At 47.4% G+C, this 24,644-nt stretch overlaps 2 protein-coding genes across 4 annotated transcripts in view; both read left to right on the forward strand.

The window, feature by feature from the left end:
• TDRD7 (tudor domain containing 7) overlaps positions 1–1,340 on the forward strand; it is a 55,191-nt gene extending 53,851 nt beyond the window's left edge. The window contains exon 17 of the mRNA XM_064140009.1: positions 863–1,340. Coding sequence (XP_063996079.1) covers positions 863–1,083 — 221 coding nt within the window. The 3' untranslated portion in view covers positions 1,084–1,340. The remainder of the gene's footprint in view (positions 1–862) is intronic.
• A 4,487-nt stretch (positions 1,341–5,827) lies between these two features.
• Positions 5,828–24,644, forward strand: part of TMOD1 (tropomodulin 1) — a 36,632-nt gene continuing 17,815 nt past the window's right edge. Inside the window, exons 1-3 of one of the 3 annotated variants that reach the window (XM_064140606.1) lie at positions 5,828–6,018; positions 18,100–18,263; positions 20,633–20,789. In XM_064140606.1, the coding sequence (XP_063996676.1) occupies positions 18,144–18,263; positions 20,633–20,789 (277 nt within the window). In that variant the 5' untranslated portion in view covers positions 5,828–6,018; positions 18,100–18,143. Of the gene's footprint in view, positions 6,019–6,083; positions 6,265–18,099; positions 18,264–20,632; positions 20,790–24,644 lie in introns of those variants that run through there. The other 2 variants (XM_064140605.1, XM_064140607.1) reach the window with 2 other exon arrangements.

A 24,644-nucleotide genomic window follows, 5' to 3' on the forward strand; every position in this document is an offset into this window, starting at 1 on the left:
TGACATCTCATTTATATTGTAACCGAGAAGGAGCTGTGTTTCTGTGTTGTCCTGTTCTATCAACAGCAAGCTGCTGCTAAGAGTAAAAGCAAAGTGATGTCACTTTGCTGCTTTGCTTATTTTATCCATAAGTCATTGTTTGGGTATTCATGCATGATGTTTGAGCCCCTTGTGTCTAGATCTGAGGAGACTGAATTCCAAATCTGCAAGGAGACACTTCTTTCTTGATAGACTGCAGCCACATTAAAAAAACTGAGTCCTAGTATCACATCCCTGAACAGACTTGGCTTTGTGGCTTGCTGCTTTCCAAAAAAACAGCAGCAGATGTGAAGCATTTAAGCATTTCTTCTTTCTGCTCCCTGCAGTACTAGTTTGGGACTTGCAGGTTTAGCAAGTGTTTTAGTAGCTGATGCTGCTTTGAGATAAAGAATTAAGTTTATCTAAAGCAAGGCCAAGAGGGCAAATAATTTCAGCACCTTCAGACAGAAAACAAAGAAATAGCTTGTTTTGAAAGGATCTTCAGTTTCCTTTTTGTTGTGTTTCCTAATATGCTTGATCATGCATGGCAGCTGATACACTTTGAGTTGCTCAGTGAGTCAGTGCATTTGCCTTTCACTTTGCAAACTTGTCCATATCTTTAGACTTCAAGAAAAATCAAGTATCCTAGTGTTTGTAATAATTAGGCTTGTGTGGAAGATGAATGAGCTTGTTTCATTTCTAGAGTTAAGCTGCATTCAGTAGCTGTTTTCCCAAGTATTAGTTTTACCCCCTCCCCACTGTGCCCTGCTTCTACACAAACTTAATCATTCAGGTTGCGGTGGTCTATAAATGACTTCCTGTTTTGCTTTGCATTTTGTCCTAGGAGTGAAAAACCAGCAGTGGTCAGAAGAAGCATCAATAGTGTTTCGGAATCTCGTAGAGAAGAAGCCTTTGGTGGCACAGATAGTGGCAATTAATGAAAGCAGTAACTCCTGGGATCGAAAAATAGTCACTTTTCTTGTGGACACATCTCTTCCAGAAACAGATATATGGATTCATGATTTCGTGTCTCAGAGTCTTGTGGAATTTTCAAAGGATGATTAATCGCCACTTATGAAACGTAGCAGCTCAGATTCCTTAGCAATAAAATGAGTAACAAGCTTTGGAGATAAATATAACCACACTACTACATGGCCTTGGAGACAATGGTGATAATACTGAAAAATTTGTGTTCTGTGGAAAGAGTTTAACTAGTTTGAGTTCAGTTGACTTCAGTTGGCTTTCTAAGGTTTGCACTTTGTTCAACTATTGTAATGCTAGCGCATTGGGTTGAAAAATTAAAAAGTTATTTATCAGTAAAATAGTGTTGGGGTTTGCTCTTGTGATCTTTTCCTTTTTCTTTTTTAGAATCATAGAATTAGCCAGGTTGGAAGAGTCCTCCAAGATCATCCAGTCCAGTCTATCGGCCAGCCCTGTCCAATAAACCAGACTATGGCACTAAGTCTGGTTATCCCAGCTGTTACGTGAGCCTACCGGGGGGCAGCCCTGCTTGACCTGCTGCTCACAAATTGAGAGGGGCTGGTAGGGGATGTGGTGGTTGGAGGCTGCCTGGGGTCCAGTGACCATGCAATTATAGAGTTTTCAATACATGGAGAAATCAGGCGGGGCATCAACAGAACCTCCACACTGGAGACTTCAGCCTATTTAAGCAACTAATTCAGAAAGTTCCTTGGGAAATAGCCCTTAGAAAAAAAGGGGTCCAGGAAGGTTGGACCTACTTCAAGAAAGAACTCCTGAAGGCACAGGAGCAGGCAGTGCCACTGAGCCGGAAGATGAGCCGACGAGGAAGGCAGCCAGGTTGGATGGGCAGGGAGCTGCTGAAGGAATTAAAGATTAAAAAGAGAGTGTATCACCTTTGGAAGAGAGGGGAGGTGTCCCAGGAGAAGTTCAAGGAAGTTGCTAGGTCTTGTAGAGGAAAAATTAGAGAGGCAAAAGCCCACTTGGAGCTCAGGCTGGCCACGGCTGCCAAGGAAAATAAAAAGTGTTTCTTTAAATATATAAATGGCAAGAGAAGGGCCAAGAACAACCTCCAGTCCTTGTTAGATAGAGAGGGGAACATAGTGACAAAGGATGAGGAAAAGGCAGAGGTGCTTAACACCTTCTTTGCCTCAATCTTCACTAGTGGGACAGGTTGTCTCCAGGACAGCTGGACTCCTGAAGTGGTGGATGGAGTCAGGGACCAGTCTTGAAGACCTTCAGGGACAGTGCCTCCACCACCTCCCTGGGCAGCCCATTCCAATGGCAAACCACTCTCTCTGGGAAGAACTTCCTCCTAACATCCAGCCTAGACCTACCCCAGCACAACTTGAGACTGTGTCCCCTTGTTCTATTACTGATTGCCTGGGAGAAGAGACAGACCCTCACCTGGCTACAGCCTCCCTTCAGGTAGTTGTAGACAGCAATGAGGTGACCCCTGAGCCTTCTCTTCTCCAGGCTAAACAACCCCAGCTCCCTCAGCCTCTCCTCATAGGGCTGTGTTCCAGGCTTCTCACCATCGGGAGGATGAATTTTTATCTCATAGCTGTTACTCTGAGCTGTTACTGGGTACTTCTCTTTTTCAGCTTTTTTATTCCTTAGGAAACATGGAAGCAGCCCTCAATATTCCTGAATTTAGTGTCAGATATGCACTATTGTTGAGTTTTTCTGCCTTTCCTTAACATTTTAAGAATGGAATAATTGAAAGGACTTAGTCTGAGAGACTACATTTGTAGAATTTCACTTTCACAGGAGGGTTTGCACCTCATATGCTTGGCCATCTGCCTGTTATCCTTCAGCAGGGATACCTCTTTTCCAAATACTTCACCCCACTTCCTGGACCTGTTGCTAAATTTGAGGCATTTCTTTCCCTTTCTTCTGATGGCTCTTTTTCATGTCTGGTTCCGAGACACATTCAAGAACTGCTCCTCCCTGGAAACAGGAGCAAGCAATGTCCTGTAACCATGTGGATTGGTGCTTAAACACTGTATTGAACGCACTATTTTTGGCCTACTTTATTTTTGGCCTTAGAATTATTTAGAGGAGATGTAGACATGATTATATTTTATAGTCTGCTGCCTAGATTTGAGTTTCCTTGCCACAGATTGTTAAACACCACACTAAAGCTTTACACTGTGAATACCAGCAGCAGGAATGTTTTAGTTTTTTTCTGCTGTAATTAGCTATCAAATCTTTCCAAGGGGAAATGGTCTCAAGTTGTGCCAGAAGATGTTTAGGTTGTGCAGCAGAAGAAACTTCTGCACTGAAAAGGATCTCAAACCCTGAAACAGGGTCCCTGAGGAGGTGGTTGAATCCCCATCCATTAAGGCATTTAGAAGACACAGAGATGTGGCAGTGAAGGATGTGGTTTAGCACCAGACATGATAGAGTTAGGTTAATGGCTGGATTTGATGATCTTAAAGGTCTTTTCCAACTGAAATAATTCTGTGAGCCAATGATTCATACCTCCTACACAGTACCAACTCAGTCCTAAGTAGCTCCATTATTAGTAGCCCATTATGCTACAGGTAGTCTTCAGTTACTTAGCTCCTTACTGCCGCCTTATGCTGCCTGTGATGTCAGCTGCAGAACTGCATTTTTACATCTCCTTTTAATGTCACTTTTTTACCCCACTGACCAGCCTGTAAGGTACTGTGATGCATTTACTGACTGGTTGACTGATCATATGGTGCTGTTTGAGTAGGACTCATTTTGTTCTCTGGCATTGCAGAAAACATGCAGAAGGTGTTGGCTGGTGCACAATATTGAACACTTTGAGTTTGGACAAGTTCCTGATCCATGAAGTAGTTCCTGTAATTAGTTTGCTGTCCCTAAGAGATGTGAGATCTGCCTACTCAGTGTACTTTGTTAATTCACAATGAATGGTACTTGGGTTTTAGCTTCAGTCTTCCAACAGTCTCTGTCTGAGGTTTGTATGAGTAGTTTCTCTGCTTCCATGAATGCAGGACACCTCACTGGGGATCAAGCAGATGGTGGGATTACTGTTTCAGGTCATCTTTCCATTCTTACGGCCTCCACAAAAATGCTACATGTTTGTCTGCACACTTACCTACAAGAAATATGTGGATTAATTAAGAGAATCCAGGCAAAAGCAAAAACAAGGGAAGTCTAGGAAACCTGCCTTAAACAGAAGGATTTTGAGTTAGTCTGGAGAGGAGAAGGCTAAGGAGGAGAGCACTCAAAAGTTCTCACCAGTAAAGAATATGATTTTAAATGTAGGTTAAATGGAACACACAAGGGCCTTGAATTGAAGCAGGATAAGTTTAGGTTAGGTGATATTTCTAAAGAGGGGGGAATGCCTGGAAATCCAGTGGAATTCTGATTTCATGGTAAATGGCAAAACCAGGCAGGATGCCTTGCCCAGCTTATCCTATCTTGGGATATTGAGATGGAAGAATGGGATCCCGCTCAAGAGAACTTTCCAGATATAAAAGAGAGAAATGCAGCATTGTTAAACATGCTTTATGTATCACTGTGAATTTTATAAGCTGGAAAATTAATACTTATTACCCAGAGAAACCAGATAATTAATTAAAAACACCAAAGCAGATCTCCTACTTTCTAAAGCTGTGAACAATAGACACTCTCAAACCACCACTTTTCTGTTTATTCCACCTCAGCTGTATTGTGTTAAGCTTACAAAAAGTTCAGCTCATCTCCAAGTGTGTTCACTCCAAGTCATTTTGAGGAACTCTTTTGACAGAAAAATGTGTGAACCCTCTTTTCCATCCCCCAAGTTATTTCCTGTCTCCGACGTTTCCATCTCTGGACAACTCTTTGGCCATTTGGGGAGGCTTTTGTTGCAAAACCTTTTTGTGTTTTTACCATGCTCATCCTTTGTTCTCAGAGTTGCTTGATGAAGACAGGCCAAGTGCATTCTAGGGGGGGCTGTAGCATTCATCTTGGACAAATTTCTGGTGCACACAAAGCTGGATCTGACAGCAGCCAGGTGGGATAAAATTTATCTCCTGTACCTCAAAGTGAAAAGCCAGTGTGGGATTGTCAGGAAGCTTGGTGGTGCTGGTGAATCCATTTGTGAGCTACTTGCAGTTTGCACACCCTTGTGAGTTGGTGAGCATAGAGTACAGATGCTGGCATCTTGGGTTGTCCAATCTGATGCCCGTTGGGCTGCTCCAGCCTAAAGAAATGCAGGCATTTGAGCCAATCAGTGGGTGAGCTGGGTTGCCTCCAAATGCTCTTTCCACTCCACCCAGCAGCTGGGTCTGGGAAGCTGAAGAGGTGTTCAGGTGGTCTTCCCTCTTCTGACAAATCCAGGACCCTGTGCACTCATGGCCTGTGACTGTTAGTAGAGCCTGTAGAGATAAAAGCTGATACTTGGTGGGATATATATTCAAAAAGTAATCTTAGAGGGCAGATCTGTGGGGCTTTGTGGTGACTCACAGATGAGGCAGGGGAAAAGAGATTTGGCAGCAATGTTATGAGAGCCATTGACACCATGAGGTTGGAAGACAGCTTTCTGGGCTGGTGGCAGCCTTAGAGCTCTCTAGAAGGTGGCTGTCACCTAAACGTGTAGGGCAAACTGACAGTAAAATAAGACAGGAATTTGGTAGGTGCATGGGCACAGATGGCACTTGTGGGGAAGCAGATTTCATGAAGCACCCACACTTGGCAGCTGCAGCTTCCAGCAGTGCTGGCAGTGGAGCCATCTACACCCAGGAGGCCAAGGTGGCCATGGCTGGGTCTGGCTGAACCTTGAAACCCGCCCTGTGCCCCCTCTCCCTGGCCTACACCACTCCTCCCAGGGGAAGGGCTTAATTCGGCTGCAGCCCGGCGGTGGGCTGTGTCACGACCCGAGGTGAGCACGTCTCGCTGGGTTTTCCGTGGCGAGCTGTCTCGGTGCTCGGAAGAAGTTGCCACAGGACGAAAGGCAGGCTCCAGAGTCAGCATGAACTGAAAGCAGGAAAAAAAACGGTTTGGAAGCGTACTCAGCCCCCTGCCACCCTCCGCATCTCTCTCACCCTGGTGGGTACCAGTTTGCGTAGCTCCGGGCAAGGACTGCCCAAACGCGGGACCTGGGCACAAGCTGTTCCAAGCCGGGAGGAGCCATGGCGCTGTGGCCACGCTGAGTGACGGCGAGGCTGGGAGTGGGACCAGGGCTGGGGCTGAGACCGGACCCTCCGCCCCCCGTAGCGGCGGAGCCGGCGCGGGCAGGACGCGCCGCCCGGGCTTGGCTCGGCTCGGCTCGGCACGGCTTGGCTCACGGGTGCGGTAAGCGGGCGGTGGGGTGGCGGGCGCGACACGGCACGGCACGGCACTGCGCGGCACAGCCCTTATCTGGCCAAAATATTTGGCTGGCACCGGGTGGCACCGTCTCGACATAAATAGCGGCCGCCCCCGAGCAACTTGCGCCCATCAGAGAGCTGGGGAGACCGGCTTGGGCGCTGGGGTGTCCTGCCTGCGTCCCTGCATCCAGCCATCCCTGCCTGCATTCCCGAACACGCAGGGCCAGTCTCTACCTTCGGGGCTCTCGGGCTGCGCCCCGCACCGCAGGCAAAGGCAGGGAAAGCGGGAGACCTGGGCGGTGCTGGGTGGGAAGAGGCCCTGCCGGTAGAAAAGGGATCTGATAGTTCTTTTTTTGTTGCTGTTGCGTTGGTGATCCTGGGAGTTCTGCTACGAAATGTTCTGTGGGGGGTGGATCACGAAAGAGCTCCGTTGCTTGCGAAGGGAAAAACACAAATTACCCGGGGGGAAGGGAGGCAAGAGTCTTTTCCATGGCCATATATTTCTGGCTTGAATTAGTCACTGCCTGGCTCTAGAGGAACTGCCTATCTCAAAGATAACTTTCCTTCCCTCAAGCTGGACGCAGTTTCTGCCCCTCACTCATTTGCCCCCCTGCTGTGCTCATCTGTCTGCTTCTGCTTTTAAAATGATCCCAGAACAGTTTGTTGGGCAGAGCTTTTTGCCCACTGCCCCCTGTTCTAGAGTAGCTGTCATACTCTCAGGCAGGGATCCTCTCTCTAGTTGCTTTACACCTTTCCTTGGCCTTTTGGCCTTGAGCCAGGGAAGGTCCTGGGCCATGCGGCTGAGGTTATTTTTAAATGCCCATCAAATCCCTTCCTCCTGTGTGACCTGCTAGCTCAGGCAGCAGCACAGAAGGAATTCCTCATTTCTCATCAAAGAGACAAGATATGTGATGAGAGGTGGCACTTTCAGCTGATGGAGCAAACAGTGGGCAAGCTTTTGAGCATGCAAGCCTTAATTTAGGTGAGCCTGAAGCCATTTTTCTCCTTGGAAGGAGGTTGCTGGGCTGCAACAGTAATTCCAGTGGTGCTTTACTGGCACCATAGTGCCCAGAGCCAAATGCCTTTTGCGGTGGTGTAGAAGAGTCTGCACAGTTGTCTCCTTGGACAGCCTCTGTACCTGTTGCCCTCATCTACATGCATTTGGGTACTCCAGCAAGTACTCTATGGGGTGTTCTCACAGCTGTCTCTTCAAGGTTTCTGCTTTGCTCTGGTCAGGGTTTATTTGGTTTGTTTTTTTCTTCTCCCTCTCCATCACTGCTTTGTTCTGCAACCTGACTCATGCTTTCTCCACACATTTTCTCAGCGGTGGTGTTCTGCTTACTGCTTTTCTCCAGATAATATGGGGTTTTGCATAATCCGCTGCCTTCCTTCCTGCTTGGTGTATTGAGGAAAGTCACAGAGGTGTGGAGACAGCTGGGTCGGTCTCACTACTGATCTCCTTTGCCCATGTTTTACTTTGACTCCCCCAAAGGACAAGTCTGATATGTCATCTGAAGAAATGCTGAATGGTCTTTTTGTGAGAAGCATCTGAATGTGTAACTCCATCTGCTAGAGCAAGGTGCTACTGAGTGTCATGTTTGCAGGTGAATTGCTTTGGAGTTTTTTGGTGGCTCTTCTCCAGGCAGGTGGAGTTTTTGTGGAAGCCCAGGATAGCACATGGGTAACAGGCTGAGATATGCTTTCTGATTCTTTCCCTCTATAATTAACAGCCATTAGTAAATCATGAGCTAGGAGAGACTCCTGTCATCACTTCTTTATTCCAGGCCAGGATTTGTAAAGTTCAGACTCTTGGATGAAGGAGGAGGTAAAAATTATGTTCCATGTCTCTGTGCTGCTCAACAGCCACATCTTTTTTTGTCACAGGACCTAGAACTGATGGCTTCTCAGTACTCTAGTCCATCTCCACCTTCTATTAGATCTCTCCTGAAACAGAGAGGTTGTGACTTCATATGCTTTATGTCTAGAAACCCCACGAGATGGAGACCCCACATCTCTGGTAGCCTGGACTTGCATCACCCTCCTGGGAGGGTGTTCATTGTGCTTGTTCGTGGTGTATCAGATCTATCCACATCAGAGGCTATTCTGGGTCATATCAGTATCTGTCCAGCTCAGCATACTTGGCTGTCAGTAGCCAGTATCAGATGCCCCAGGAGAAGATGGAAACAAGGCTACAGCAGTGCTTCTCCAGAGCTCTGCCCTGTTCCAGCATTGTGTTGGAACACAGTTCATTGCCTCTCCCTAGTGGAGGTGCTATCTCTCTTTCTTCAGGCCTTGGTGGATTGTGTGAGGATCCCACTCAGTTGAAGGTCTGATTCACACTGCATGCTTATTGCTGCTGGAAAACTCATTTTACTCTGGTGTTCATTAATCATCCACATCTCTAATCTAGGGTTTGCCAGATGCAGCTTGATAGAGCATTTCGCTTTCACTTCCTCTGCTTCAACTGCACTAGCAGTGGGTTGGGATCAAGAACATGCAGGTACAGGTGTGTCTTGCTCTGGGCATCTGGCAGGGCCTCTGTTTTACAGGATATCACCTGTTGAAGGATCTGAGGCACTGCTCACTGCAAACGTTTCTGCTCCTGTGCTCACATGGCAGTCATCATGTTCAGCTGTTCCCTGCATCTAGAGCATGTCAGAGAAACAGGAGCCCATATGAGGACTGACAGAAGCTCAGGCAAGAAACCCAGGACCCCTTTTCAGGGGGGATTGGATTGACTGTGAAAATTTCCAAGTGGAAGGGCTCAAGTTGCAGAGCGGGAACTGAATGTACTGTGGCACTAATGACGCAAGTGTGCCCATGCGCTTTTCATAGGGATGAGTAATTAAGCAATCAAGGACATGCCAGGTGTATGAGACAACCTCTCTGTAAATGCAGGAAGACACATAACTTTGTTTACAAGTGTGTGCCTGAAAAATATGCAAAGGGGAGGTACATCTGGAATGGTCTGCTTTTGGGCTTTGGCAGAGTTTGCCCCCGCTATGTGTTGCCTGGCCACCAAACATCCTTGCTATTTCCTGGGTGGCCCTGATAAGAAGGCTTGGTAAAAGGCAGTGTTGAGTTGTGTGGCTTTCAGGCTGCAGGAGTGCAAAGAAGAAGAGGGCCAGGAGAAGCAGGCAGTTTCTGAATGTTGAGTTAGGAGCTGGGTGGGCTGTACCTCTGGGCACCAAAGATCTGGGAGAGTGCAATCAGCATAAAATCCCCTTCAGCACCAGAGGAGGAAGGTAAAGGTCACTTTGGATGAGCACAGGAAGCTTTCAACAGTGTGTGCATGACCTCAAACTACAAGCTGTTCACTGTGGAACTGTCAAATGAAAGGATGGGAATGTCAGCTCCAGCATGAGGATCCCCATGGGACTGGAGCATCGTCATCAGTAAGTGTTGTCTACAGCATATTGAACTTCATTGCTGTAGGGCTCTGGATGGTGTCCGTAACTGCAGACAGCATCAGGTGTTTTGCATGGCCAGCATGTCATTTAGACAAGAAGGAGACACAGTGTGCTTTGAAAGATCAAAAATATCTCCTTCCAGAAGTTTATTTTCAGATGCAACTTTAAATGTGTCTTAGGTTAACAGCTGCTGCTTGAAAGGATTTTAGCAAACTGAAGGAAATCTAGATCTTCCTTGGAGGAATATCAGTTTCCTGAAGGGACAGCACATTGCCAGTTGGATTACATTAGACATGAGTCTCTTGCAGGGAAGCTGAGAGGGGCTCCTCCATCTTGGTAGTTGATGGCTGGCATGTCTAGAGTGATACAGATGGGTATTGACCTCTGCTTTCTGCTCTGACATGACAGAGCTTCTCGCTGTCTGGTGCATCCCCTGTCTTTGTCCACTCTTCTCATCCAGGGCATGAATGTGCTGACATTGCTCAAGTCTGCTGTAGAAAAGCTAAATGGTGAAGATACCTGTGATGAGCACTGCTCCCTGAGCAAGGACTGGAGACATCAACTACTTTGTATGCTCTATTTAATTGTGAATCACTCAAGATGATGCTTGACTACTCTACAAGCTGCATAAGGGCTCTTCAGGAGGAGAAAGCTGCAAAGCAACGTACCGTGATGGTCTTCTGGAGGCATTCATACTGCAGAAGCAAGGGGTTTAGCCAGAATGCCACCTTCAACCATGTCTGAGTTCATGGTGGTTTAACAGTTTGTTTGAGGAGACCGCAACTAGAATAAGACTTCAAACTTGAATCACAGCAAAGAGGACTTTGCCACAGCTGGATAAATGGACTGCAGTAAACAAGCTCCTGTGAAACGTGGGGAATCAGTGTGGAGCCTCATTCACACCCTGCATAATCTCCTAGTGTTTAGAGAAGGAAACTGGGCAGATGGACAGAGCTATGCATTCCTCTGAAACCAAGTCACAGCAGGTGTAGATGGGAGGGATCTTCTGGAAGTTTCTAGTCCAGTGTTCTCCTCTGACTAGGCCTAGCCCCAGAGCCAGATCAGGTTGCCCAGGACCTAGCCAAGTTGACCATCAATTATCTAAGGATGGAGATCCTACTATGTCTCTTGTCTCTGTCCTAGGGCTACACCACTCTTACAGCAATGATATTTTCATTGCCACCCTGTGCACCTCTAAGGACAGCCTGGTTCTTGGTTCTCCAGAAATCCACACTTTTTAGTTAGCAGAAGACTGGCTGCAATCAAATCTCACTGCAGCCTTCTCTTCTTTAGGATTAAGAAGTCCAGTATCCCCTGTTTCTCCTCACATCTGTGTCCCAGCCTCCTGCCCATCCCAGAGTCTCTGAACTTGAGTCTCTTCAGCTTGTCAAGACCTGTCTTCTACTGGGGAGCATGGAACTGGGTGAGGCACCCAACCGCAGCCTCTGGGGTGCTAAGCAAAGAGGAATACCCACCTTAAAATGACTGACTTTAAATATTCGCCTTCCTTTTCTTTCTCCAAGCCAAAGACCTGACTCTGGGCAAGACCAAAGTATGTTCATCTGAAATAGGCACACTTCTGAATGCCTGTACCACAGGTGTGGGGCGCGTGGTCACCTGCAAGGCCACTGCTGAGCTCTTGCTTGTGCGTGCCAGAGAAGGAACTGCTGGCTGCATGTGTGACATTTGTACCTGTGCACTTTGAGAAGACCATTGCTGCACACCTGCAGTTACTTTTGTCATGACTAAGGTGATGGGAAGCACCCAGCAGTCAAGACTTTGTCTGTGATGACACTGGGGGTGGGTCCAGCTCCTTCTGTGTTCTGCTCTGATTTCCTGCTGGGTGTTGCAAAACTGGCACAGACTCAAGGTTTCAGCTGTGCTCTCAGAAGGAGCTGATGTGCATCTTCTCCTCTGTCATTACTGTATTTGACCATAATTTGTTGTTCTCTTCTTGAAAATCCTGAGTACTGGTGATGTGGTGGTGCTCAGTGACTTGAGTCAGCAACAGAACAAGTGGAGTCAGGCTCTTGCACACCAGCACCTGAGCATGCTAAGATACATGCCCAGGATTCACAGGTTGTCCTGTAAGAGTCAAAACTAGCAAAGTCAGTTTTTGGTACATCCTCACTCCTCCCTATATCCTACTGCCTACAATCCCCATTGCATCTGCCCCAGATCTACCACTGGTAGTGACTCCACCTTCCACTGGAGCTCCCTGCCCCAGCTCTCTCCTTCATTCCTTGACTGTCAGCAGAAGGAGACATCTAGGCTCCTTCCACCTATGCTGATGGGCCTTTTGCACACACTTGCAACTTGGCAAGCAATGAGGGTTTGAGTTCTATGTGAGGTTTTTTTAGAGTTAGCTCATGGCTTTAAGGTCTATCAGAAGACTAAGAGGGCACATCAAAATACAGTCTTCATTTAGGAAACAGAGGTACAGCCTGATAGGAATTAGAGTGAGCTTTTGGAGATCACCTAGTCCAACCCTGCTAAAGCAGGATCACCTAGATCAGATTGCCTAGAATTGAGTACAGGTGTTTTTTGAAAGTCTCAAGAGAAGACTGGAGAAGCTCCAGAGAGCTCCAGACAAGCTGGAGCACACGGTCCTTTCATCTGCACATCATGTACCTTGGATTCACAGCTGAGTGATTCACTGAGGTCTAAGTGTGTGGCAGAAGGAGCTTCCCTTGAGTTTGCAGCAGCTGGCCACTTGCGGTACGTAGTGTTTCTGCAAAAACCACCCTCATCTTTGGTCTTTCAAGTTGCCCTGGAAGTCCAAGGACAGAAAAAAGACACTGTGGTAATGCCAGTGGTGCTGGCTGACATTGGTTTGCCCTTTTTACACTGTCCAAATAATATCTCTGAACTTTGAGGTTTGTGCTCAAGCTATGAAAGTATCTCATCAGTCTAAACCCTATGTGAGCCAAATATGAACTGTTGTCAGGCCAGGCTGTCCAACATGGAGTGGTGCCTATGGTGCTGTTCATAAGCCAGCTTTTGCTCTAGATTTTGCCTTCAGATTTGGTAGTTTTTCCCATGAATAATCATTATTTCTGCTGGTGAGGCCTGTTGGCCACCTCCTTGCCTCAGAAATCAAGACCTTGGTTAGCTTTCTTACTTCAAAGCGTGGAAGTTTCCCAGTAGATGTGAGGGTTATCTGGATGTTCATTCAACCACAGCTCTCATCAGGGTCAGAGTACAGAGAGATCCTTCCCTTCCTCTACCTTTTGCTGTGACTCAGTGTGGCTGGTGTCTCCAGATGCACCAAACTATCCCAGCTGCCATGCCTGAGGCCATGGAAGTGACAACCAGGTGTCATGAAATGCTGAAGTCAGTGTGCTGTCATGAAAAAAATCATGAAAGTCAACAAGAGCAAGTGTAAGGTCCTGCACCATAGGAGGAATAGCCCCCTGCACCAAGGGCAGCTGGGGAGGTGGCCTGCTGGAAAGCAGCTCCACAGAGAAAGACTTGGGAGTGCTGGGGTACCAGTTCACCATGAGCTAGCAATGTGCCCTTGTGGTCAGTGGTGTCCTGCGTTGCACTAAGAAGAGCATGGCCATCAGGTCAAGGGAGGTCCTGGTTACATCACCTCTGGAGTCCTGAGTCCTGCTGTGGGCTCCCCAGTTCAAGAGGGACAAGTACTGGAGAGGTTCTGGTGAGGGCTACAATGATGCTGAAGACCCTGGGGCTGTTTAGCTCGAAGAAGAGCAGCCCCAGAGGGGATCTTGTCAATGCTGATCAACAGCTAAAGGCTAGGGGGCAAGAGGATGGAGTCAGACTCTTTTCAGTGGTGCCCAGTGAGAGATTATAGGTCAATAGATACAAACTGGAACCCATCTGAACAGGAGTAAAAAATTCTTTGTGAGAGTGCTGGAGCCCTGGAGAGGTTGTGGAGCCTCCTTCTGATAGAGGCCCCAAACCCACCTGGACATTGTGATCCTGGGCCACCTGCTGTGGGTGTCTCTGTTTTAGCGGTGGAGTTGAACCTCCTTCCAATCCTTACCATGCTGGGATTCTGTGAATTGATTCCTCTTTCTCCCCATGCATGTTTGAAAAGAAAAAGACTTTCCCTAACTTCTTCTGTTGGCATGGACGTGGGAGGTTTTGCTGTTAGAGGCTGGACTGCCTAGCTCCAGGAGGTAACTCTGTGCTGCACAGCCCCCAGAGGAAATCAGCCTTTCTTCTTTCACTATGTCACATTTGCGTTTTCGCGGTATATCTCTTGCTGGCTGCTGTTTGTGTTGCTTTACTCAGTCCTGCTTTCTTATTTGTTCTTCTTGGGGTTGTCAGAGCACTGGGGAATGATTACTCAGATCCAACATCTTGATGATATCTGTGGTGCTCTGCAGCCTCCCCAAGCAGCCTGTTGCAGTCTGGCTATTGCTGTCCTGCTCTTGCCCTCTCTGCTCACCCACCTGAAGATCATAACTATGTCCCTATGCTTGATCTCCACAGGACACAGCAGTCCTATGTGGACCTTCCCATGTCTCCACTGGTTTCCTGTGCTGATGTTGGTGTTGCTCTTGGGTTTTGATGCGCAGCACTGCAGGAGGGAGGTACTGGTGCTGAGCAGTCAAAGGAGTATTTCTAGTGTTGTACAGAATGCTTTTTGCATTCACTTCTGTACAACATCCATTTGCATGCTCAGTGCATTTGGACCCTTTGGAAAGGGTTCCACCCTTTCATAATCACAAATTTTGTCTCTTTTTGGGGTGGTTGTTTTCCTGTACTCGTGATAAAAACAGTGTTCCATGTAGATGACTTCTGGTGTACATTCATGTCTCATCCAATCTCATTTTTCTCCTTGAAATATTTTATTGGTCTTGATGCACACTAACTTGTGTACTCTTCAGACTTAACAAATGCAATGGGCTGTCTCCTCAAGTGCCTGATGACTACTTTAGACCTAATATCTCCACCTAACAGTGTCAGTCCTGTGCACCTTCTGTCCATTAAGTATATATATTGTTGTGATGCTTCCTTCATGGATGGAATGAAAAATGTATGGGGAAATGTAATGGAAAATAGCAAGAAATCAAAGCTGATGTCTTAGGAAGACATTGAGAATAGACTTGGTGGAGCAGCTTTGTGATGAATGAGGCTTAACTCTTCCCTGAACATCCATAAGTATGTGGATTTAAAATCTAGACACAGTCTTGCCATTGTGCTGGAGGATTTCGTTGGTTTTGTGGAGTGAAGATATGAGAGGACCTATGTTAAACCCCTCCTTGAACCTTTGTAGAGGTCAAAGAGAAAGTGTTTGTGGTGGTGAGCACCTCAGTGCATTGTATAAGTGAAAACAAATACACTTAGGCAGATTTTATCTGCAGTAGAGAGTCCTCTTGCCCATTTATAGGCTGGGCTATTTGCTTTTTCTTCTGGCACATATTAGCAAGATAGGGTAGGAGAGCCCCAGAACACAGAGATAAGGGAGAACTAGTGAGTGTACTGGTCCTGGAGGCTGTGCTGGAGGACCCACACAGCATGTTGGGTGAGCAGGGCATCAGTACAAACTGTCCCATCGTCATGGATGCAGTCAGTGACCCCAGCGTGCTCTCCATGGGAGATGCATAAATCATCGGCACAATCCGGCTCCACCAGTGAGGTTGTGAGCACACTGTCCCTTCCATGCAGCTCTGCTTGGAGGACTTTGCAAACCAGGCTCTCGCTGTGGGGATTTCAGCTGTGTTTCAGCAAGCTCTGCACCTGTCCTCAACCCTCAGGGCCTTTGATATATGCAGCCTCAGCTTCATATCTCTGTAAGGAGCTTTGAAACCTGAAGCGTTGCCCAGCAGCACTGCCCGTGCGGGCTGACACCCGATGTCTGTCCTGCCTCTCACTTCTTAGTGCTGACAATCTCTGTCCTTCCAGCAGGACATGACAAGGTCAGTCCTGCAGAGGCTGTGCTTTGGTTTCAGCCAAGCTGCTGCTCAAGCCAAGCTCCCTGGTTGCTGGGAAGAGCCTATGGTTGTCTCTGGGAGTAGTTGTCCTCATGTAGCCGTGATGGAGATTTCCATGTGCATGGCACGTGTGGGAATTTTAAGGCACTTCAGGGAATTTAGCAGCCTTGGATGGGTTATCTGATGCCTTCCTGCCTGCTCTTAGCTCCAGCTCCATCCATATATGGCAGGTGGGAGTTGGTATCTTCTCTCTAGAATCAAGTGATAGGATGAGAGGAGATGGTCTCAAGTTGTTCCAAAGGAGGTTTGGGCTGGATATTAGGAAAATTTTCTTTGCTACAAGAGTGGTCAGGGATTGGAACAGGTTGCCCAAGGAGGTGGTGGAGTCACCATCCCTGGAGATGTCAAGAAATGTGGAGACATGACACTTCAGGACATGGTTTAATGGCCGTGGTGGTGGTGGGTTGACTGTTGGATCTGATGGTCTTAGATGTCTTCTTCAACTGAAGTAATTCTACGATTCTGTGATTCTACAACGACAGTAGTCAAAACTGAACATTTAATGTGAAATACAGAGCAGTCGTGGTTTGTGCATCTAAGGTTGCAGTGGTGTAGCACATCTCCAGATCCAGGTCCAGGCTGCCCTTCTAGGACCTGCCATGTCAGAGGAGTAACAACTGCTGTAACAAGAAGCATGTGTTTGTGAGTAATAGTGGTAAAGGTTCTGCTTTTCTCTATGCTGACTTGAAGCACAGCCTTGCTGGGGCTAAGCTGCTGAACGCAGCTCCTCACCTAACTGGTGCCTGGTTGCACAGCTGAAGCACATTGGCCTTGCATCACAAGGTCCTTTGCACTAAGTGCTGCAGAAGAATGACCAAGCACATGCTCAGCCCTGGTGCCTACAGGCTGCTGTTGCTGCACGGAGCAAACCAGCGTCACACAAAGCTAGCTTTCAACCTCTCAGGTCTTGGCTGTGGGAGCCTGGGTGGCTGTTCCTCCTCCCATCATGGAGGGACCAACTCCTGGTGCTCCACCTCTGAAGTGTCGAGTGTCAGGAATGTGAGTGATGCAGGAATTGCTATCACTCTAGTGGGAAACCAAACATCTGACCAGATGACAGCTCTAAATTTAAGGGCTTGCTATCCAGCCATGGCTGTGTTCATGTGCCCTTTTGTGACCAAGCTAAAGATAATGTTCCTATCTAGAGCAGCAGCTGCAATTGTAGGAGGTATAAAAGGACTTCTGTGCTAACAGAGAGCCATCATAAGAGCAGGATCTGCCCTGGGAGGATGAGAAAAGCTGGGGAGATGTGACCTGGGGTGGGGCTCTGATGCTGCAGAAGCTGAGAAAAAGCCATTTATAGAAACTGAAAAAAATATTTCTCTCCTTGAAGTAACATGCAGGCCTTGCTGTTATTGTAGCATAGATGCCACTTGAGAGAAGAGCAAACTTTTTGGTTTTGTTTGTTTGGTTGGTTGGTTGGTTGCTTTCCAAACTGCAGGAGAAGTTGCTTGGCATTATCTGGAGCTCAATGTCCTCCATGAAAGTTGAGCCCAAAAATGTAAAAACACATAACAGAAGGAAACTTCCAACAAAAAAAGCCCCGAAATATGAGAGTTGGGTAACCTCTTGTGTCTTGTAGTGAGTGTAGTTTAACCTACCTCCATGTCTTGCACAAGATGACCTTATAGAAGGTCTTACTACAGTCTCTTAATAAGAGACCTGGCAGAGGTCCAGTTACGTGTGTGTGATGGTGTGTGGCATTTTATATTAGGAGACATGGGACAAACCCCTGGGTCAGCAGGGATTATCCAGATAGGTCACATGGTGTGCTGCTCCCACTTCTTGAAGGGCTGGTTTAGATGTGCAGGTCAGCTGCTTAGCTTGCAGCAGTGCAAACACGTGTTGCCTCAGGAAGGTGGGTCACCAAACAGCCTCCTGGCAGCCTCCTGAAGGCCAGTGGATAATACTTCCTGATCTCCTTGTGGCTTTAGAGTACGGAAAGGAGTGCAGTGCTTTGTGGAGGTTTTCAGGGCTCAGACCTCTCTGTGATGCTACAAATCTGTTTTTCCACCTGGTGACGACATTACTAGGAGTGCCATGTGTGGGGAGGTGTTCCCTGGGGGCTTGTAAGGGCATGAGTGCTGCAGACTTTATGATGTGTGATTTACTGTCCTCCAAGGAAATAAATGCATAAGGCACTTCATTAACATACAGCATTGCTTGAAGAAAGCTCTAGCCAGACTTCTCTGCAAAGTCCTGCCTCAGTGCTGCCCTGGAAGTCCATGACATGGCAATGTGCTGCTGAAGTTGTTCCACCTTTGTGAGCTTTGCTTGTATGTAGGATATGGACCTTGGGATCCTGAGCAATCTGTCCTGGCTTTGAAGTCAACCATGCTTTAAGCATATATCTCCTGCAACTCTGTGGTACTCAACATATCCTCAGCAGCCTGGCTGCAGTGTCATTTCTCACATGTCCAGTGTTGAGACCTCTTGTTTTCATTTCAGGTCCTGGTTTGACATAAGAGTGAGATTCACCAGACTCCTCTAAGATGTCTTACAGGAAAGAACTGGAAAAATACCGAGACCTGGATGAAGAGGAGATCCTTGCAGCTCTGACAGAGGAGGAGCTCACCAAGTTAGAGAATGAGCTGGAAGAGCTGGATCCGGATGTGAGTTGTTTTTACACAAGAATCTCTGTAGTCATGGGGGAAAGGGATGCATTAGTGAGCTGTACTTAAGGAGGACCCTTTGCAAAGCTTGCATTCAGTGTGAGGATGGAAGGATGGAAGAGACTGCCCACAAATGAGCAGGAGAAGTTTTGCCATTGGAAGCATGAGCTACTTGAGGGACCTAATCTAGTTGGGGATGTTTCTGCTTACTGCAGAAGGCTTGACTAGATGATCTCTAGAGGTTCCTTCCAACCCAGTGCATTCTGTGATTCCATGATTTTGTTCCCGTGATATTCCTCTGCCTATGCCCTGAAGTGTGTACCCTGGTGTGATGAGCACTAGGATTTGCAGCACCAGTGTTAAGCCAGTGCTGGTGTGGGAACTGCTTCTGATCAGGTCAACTTGAAGAGAAGTTTTGGGTGTTTGTGTGATGTTTATTTTTTTTTTCCTAGGATCTGTATTTTCCTCTGTGTTGGCAGAAAATCCAAATCCCAGACTTTTGCAAAATAGGAGAATTGCTTCTTAGAGGAGGATTTTTTTCACTGTGTGCATTATAGAACACTGGAACAGGCTGCCCAGGGAGGTTGTGGAGCCTCACTCTCTGGAGATATTAAAAACCTGCCTGGACGCATTCCTGTGTGATCTGGTACAGGTGATCATGCCCTGCAGGCGTTTTGGACTGGATTATCTTTCAAGGTCCCTTCTAGCCCCTGACATTCTGTGATTAGCAACCCACAACATCATCTGGAGTTGTGCATATACACATACTGGATCTCCTGGTGACAAGCAATGAAAAGTTCCTGGAGGCAACATTATTCCGTGGCTCTAGCAGGGGATGTGCAGAGCCAACTGGCAGGCCTCTGGATTATGGAAACCTTAGCTGATGAGTCTGGGCACTGCTAAGTGAGAAATTGCTCCTGCAGCATGAAGCTAGTTTTTCGAGGGGGGGGCGGGGAGGGGGAAATGATAGACAGTGTAGATTGCAACACAGGAAAACAATGAAGAGATGGCAGAATAGCTCCTGGGACTGGGCATGTGGGCTGATGGGCTGCTCATACCTGCCTCAGAAGACACAGAGCAGGGGAGCATCCTGTGAAAGATGCAGGAAGGTGAAATAAAGGTGAACATCTTCAGAACAGGTGTAGCCTGAGTGCAGGACTTTAAATGATAATGAATTTAAATTTAAATGATCATAAATTACTTCGTTAAGTGGGCATGGGTAAGAAAAAAATAAACATCAGCATGTTGTTGAAAATCACCTTAGCTGCCTTAAAAAGTAAATGTTGACTTCCATCCAACAAAGCTTTAAAGAAGATGCTTAGTGCCAAATCTGGCAATAGTCTTATTGCATTAAGGCTGTTCTATATTTAAATATAAGCAGGTGCTTACGTGCCGTATGTGTCAGGCACAAAACCACTTGCCATGGTGGCTGAAGGGACTGAAGAACAAGGAGGCAGTTTGAGGTACTGAGGTTCTTAGGGGTCTTGTTCTGTAATAGTGTGACCTTCTCTGCCAGAGTTTGCCTGTAGTTTTGTGGTGGATCGTGGAAGGCAGAAGAGACCACTGCAGCTCTCTGGTCTGCTCTGTGAAAGAACACAGGATTTGGAGCTGGGCTCTTCTCAGTGGTGAGCAGTGATAAGACAAGGGGCACCTGGTACATATCAGAACACAGAAATTTTCACTTCAGCTTAAGGAAAAACTTCTTTGCTTTGAGGGTGATGGAGCACTGGAGCAGGCTGCCCAGAGAGGTTGTGGAGTCTCCTTCTCTGGAAACTTTCAAAACCCAGAAGAACATGTTCTTGTGCAGCCTGATCTAGGTGATCCTACTTTAGCAGAGAAGCTGGTCTAGAAGATCCCCAGAGGTCCTTTCCAACCCCTGCTTGTCTGATATTCTCTGATTTCCCTGAATTGATTCTTGTTGGATCATGTGGGCCTTGTGGGCACTCGGACAGACACATCTGGGGAGAAGATGGGCTGAGTTTAGCAGTTTGGTTCTGGTGCTGTGACTGTTGTGAAGAGGCTGCAGAAAGGGTGAAGGTGTGGGAAGAGGCTAGGAGGAGCAGAGGGTGATGGGTAGGAGGCCTCACAGAAAGGGCTGGCATTGCTGTTACAGAGAGACATCCACTTGACATCATGGAGACCTTGTAGTGGAGCCAGCATTTGAAACTGGAGGGGGAAACGCATATCCTGTGTCTTAGATGATGTGGGGTTCAGCGAGTTCGGTGATCACCTTTGTCACAAGGAGAAGCAGAATGTCCAGCAATGTGGAGAAAGGACAGAGAATCAAGGAAAGAGGAGAGAGGACAGCATTTGATGGGTGGCTGTTGTGGCCTGCAGAGATAACTCCTATTTCTCCTCTCTGTGCCTAGAATGCATTGCTGCCAGCTGGCCTCAGGCAGCGGGATCAGACCCAAAAGCCACCAACTGGTCCATTCAAGAGAGAGGAACTCATGGCTCACCTAGAAAAGCAGGCAAAGGATGTTAAAGACAGAGAAGACTTGGTTCCTTTCACTGGTGAAAAGAGAGGTATGGTTATCCTTTGTGCATGCCAAGCACGTTGGGATGAAGGAACAGCATGTACAAAGTGGAAAGGTTGGTGTCTGACCCATGGTGCTAAGCATGAGTTCCTTTCAACACCATTGCGATGACAGGTCTGCTCAATCTGCTCCCTGGCCTCAGCCAAGACTGGCTAATAAACCAGGCTGTGCCCAAGAGGTCCACAAGCTTGCTGATCTGGTTACCACTTGAGATGTTACATGACGGACAGAGGCTGTACTACTGCAAATGCCCCTTTATATCACCATCCCACTGCAGCTATGTCAAGTTCTGGTGAAGACATTGTATTTCCTGTCTTTTCTCTTCTGCCCTGGCCTCCTGTGAGCTTGTCAGTGTTTTCTGTGTCTTCTACTGCTGTCATTCATGCTCCACCCTGCACTCTGAACTTCACGTTGGCATGGAGAAACTGCACAGCTCCCCTCAGACAGTTCCTGTCTCATCTTCAACACCTCTTGACAGCCCCAGCCTCATTTCTCGTTTGCATGTTTCTGTCTTCCTGCACTGCATGATGGCTGCTGTGCTCCTGCTCTGTGTTTTCCTAGAGCCTACAAGCAAGGGCTATGCCCTGATTCTCCTTTTGAGGCCTTTTACTGTTCTTCAGGACATGTCCTATTATCCAAAGAACTTTCCTGCTCCCATTAGCACTCCAGATATCATCTGACATGGGACATGATCCCATGATGTAGATTATATTCTTGCTTCTGGGTTCCAGGAAGTTCTCAGCAGCTTTTTTCCCTGCTATTGTGTCTCCCTCTGTATCATGGTCACTCTGCGGCAGAAGTCCTGGCTGTATGCTATTTCCACTACCGATTGCCCTATGTCAAAAATAAAACAAAATAAAATAAAGTGCATGAAAATGTTCTTTGCCATGCAGGGGGTGAGACTCTGGAACAGTTTGTAAGGCCAGGCTGGATGGAGCTCTGAGCAGCCTCATGTAGTGCGAGATGCCACTGCCCATGGCAAGGGGGTTAGAGTTGGATGATCCTTGAGGTCCCTTCCAGCCCTGACAATTGTGTGATTTTGTGAAAATGTGAGGATGTGAGTGTCTGTTAAATCTGTCCCATTGATAAAAGTTGAGGGGTATTTTTTGCTAAAAAAACCCCGAAAAACATTCCTGAAAGAAGTAAATTAAATGTGACCAGCAAGAAGAGGGAGGTGATTCTGCACATCTGCTCTGCTCTGGTGAGACCCCACCTGGAATATTCCATCCAGTTCTGGCACTCCAATAAATAAAGGGCGTGGAACTGCTGGAGCAGGTTCAGAGGAGGGCCACAAAGATGATCAGAGAGCTGGAGAACATCCTCAATGGGAGCAGGCTGAGAGAGTTGGGGTTGTTCAGCCTGGAGAAGAGAAGGCTCCAAAGAGAACTTATAGCAGCCTTCCAATACCTGCAGGGACCTACAGGAGAGCTGGAAAGGAACTTTTTACAAAGACTTGTAGTGATAGGATGAGAGGGAATGGATTGAAGCTCGAGGAGGGCAGATTTAGATTGGAGATTAGGAGGAAATTCTTTGCAGCGAGAGTGGTGAGACACTGGAACAGGTTGCCCAGGGAGGTCATGGATACCCCCTACCTGGAGGTGCTCAAGCCCAGGTTGGACAGGACCTTGAGCAATTTGATCTCGTGGAAGCTGTCCCTGCCCATGGCAGGGGATTGGAACTAAATGATCTTCCAACTCGAATTATTCTATGAAAAGGGTAATTTTGAGCGTTTTCAGGAAGAGTGATTTAGCAATTTCCAACACAGCCTAGCCCAGCCCTGGTTACTTTCCTGGCTAGCCCAAGAGGCAGCCAGTGACACGCAGGAGATGGAGGTATGCGGAGCATCTTGAGTCTTCATAGTCTGGTCTGAGCTACTCATGTTTCAATGTTATGTGGCTTCAAACACATTAAACATATTTTCACTTGTAACATGCTGTTGAGTGAAGACACTGCTACACTGGCTATGAGCCAGAGATAGTAAATTACATGCAGTTGTTGCAGAGCTGGAAATAAATCACCATGTCTGCAGTTTGAAGGGTGATTTACTGCTCTGCCATGGGCCAACTCTCCCTGGCTGTGCTGCTGGGCAGGGCAGGAGTTGGTGTGCTCATAGAGGCTGTAGTTTGGTTTGGAATGCTGTGTTTGCATGCACCATTTGATGTTCCATTTGAGTACAGCATGGCTGGAATGTGAAGCTTTCTAAAACTAAAATGCAGAAGTTCTAACTGTGTTTGTTAAAGCGCAGTTTTGAAGTTGAGATATCAAAAAGGAATTACTGTGTGATGGTAGATTTAGATTCACTATTCCCTGAGGAACTCACCTGATGGCCTGTACAGTTTGTTGAGCCATGTTGTCTGGTGGGACCATGGTTCTGGGTCTCCTTACCAAGCCAGAGCAGAGGGGCCCAGCCCTCTCTGGACATTGAGCTGCAGAGGGTGTGTGGTGCACACATGATACTCTGCCTATTTTTGTGTGAGCAGCTGTGTCCCAGGAGGCAGATTCTTGCCCTCTTGGTCAGGGCAGCAGCGCACAGACAGGAGATGGGCCATTTTGCCAGAGACTGCTCATAGTAGTCTCCATTTCTTACCAGGGTAGGGGGAGAGCCTGCAGCACAGTTGCTTCTTCCTTGAGGCTAAATTCAGCCCCTTCTGTTTCTGCACATCTTTAAGTAGCAGGATCTTTGTTTCTCCCTAAAGTGCTACTGACTCTGGTTTCAGAGCAGGGATAAAAATATTCCTGGCTGGCATGCCAGGCTGAGAGCTTTGCAATCTCTCTCTATGCAGTGATCCTGGACTATGTCAGGGGAAGGGACTGTTAGAAAATGCTGTGGGATCCCTCCTCCTCCTACCATCCAGCAGCAGAACTGGGTTTGCCCAATCTACTACTCCCTGCCATGGGGTGTTAAAACACCACGGGCCTCTGTCTTTGTTCCTGGTTGTGTGAAATCTCAGACCTGACTCATTCAGCCTCCACAAAAATATCTACCTACTCCTTGCTGGTGAGAGCTGCTGGGAGCTGCCATGCAGTGCCATGAGCCCCATCCACTGCCCCATGCCTTTCTGGAGGACAGCTGGCTCCAACAAGAACAGGGTCCTGGCCTGCCCAGTGGCCATTCTGGGCAATGAGATGGGAATGTCACAACTCCCTGCAGTGCTCCAAACATAGGGCAGAGTGAATGGAAAGCTGCCTAGCAGAAGAGGACCTGGAGGTGCTGGTTGACAGCCAGCTGAAGATGAGCCAGCAGTGTATTCAGGTGGTTAAGAAGGCAAATAGCATCCTGACATGGATCAGCAATAGTGTGGCCAGCAGGAGCAGGGAAGTGATCATGCTCCTGTACTGGGCACTGATCAGGCCACATCTAGAATTCTGGGTTCAGTTTTGGGCCCATCACTTAAAGAATTACATCAAGGGGCTGGAGTGTGTCCAGAGAAGGCCAACAAAGCTGGCAAAGGGCCTGGATAACAGGGCTGGTAAGGAGCTGCTGAGGGAGCTGGGGTTGTTTCATCTGGAGGAAAGGAGGCTGAGGGGAGACCTTCTTACTTTCTACAACTTCACAAAAGTAGGTTGGATCCAGCTGGGGCTCAACCTCCTTTCCAAAGTAACAAGTGATAGAATGAGAGGAAGTGGCCTCAAGTTGCTCCAATGGAGGTTTAGGTTTGATATTGGGAAACATTTCTTCAGAGAAAGAGTGGTCAGTCTTTGGAGGTGGTGGAGTTATCATCCCTGCCTGTGTTCAAAAAATGTGTAGACATGACACTTCAGAACATGGTTTAATGACTGTGGTGGTGCTGGGGGGGTGCTGGGACTTGATGATCTTAGAGGTCTTTTCCAACCTTAATTACTC

Source organism: Pogoniulus pusillus, chromosome Z (genome assembly GCF_015220805.1).
Source record: "Pogoniulus pusillus isolate bPogPus1 chromosome Z, bPogPus1.pri, whole genome shotgun sequence".
In the NCBI taxonomy this organism is placed as follows: Eukaryota; Metazoa; Chordata; class Aves; order Piciformes; family Lybiidae; genus Pogoniulus; species Pogoniulus pusillus.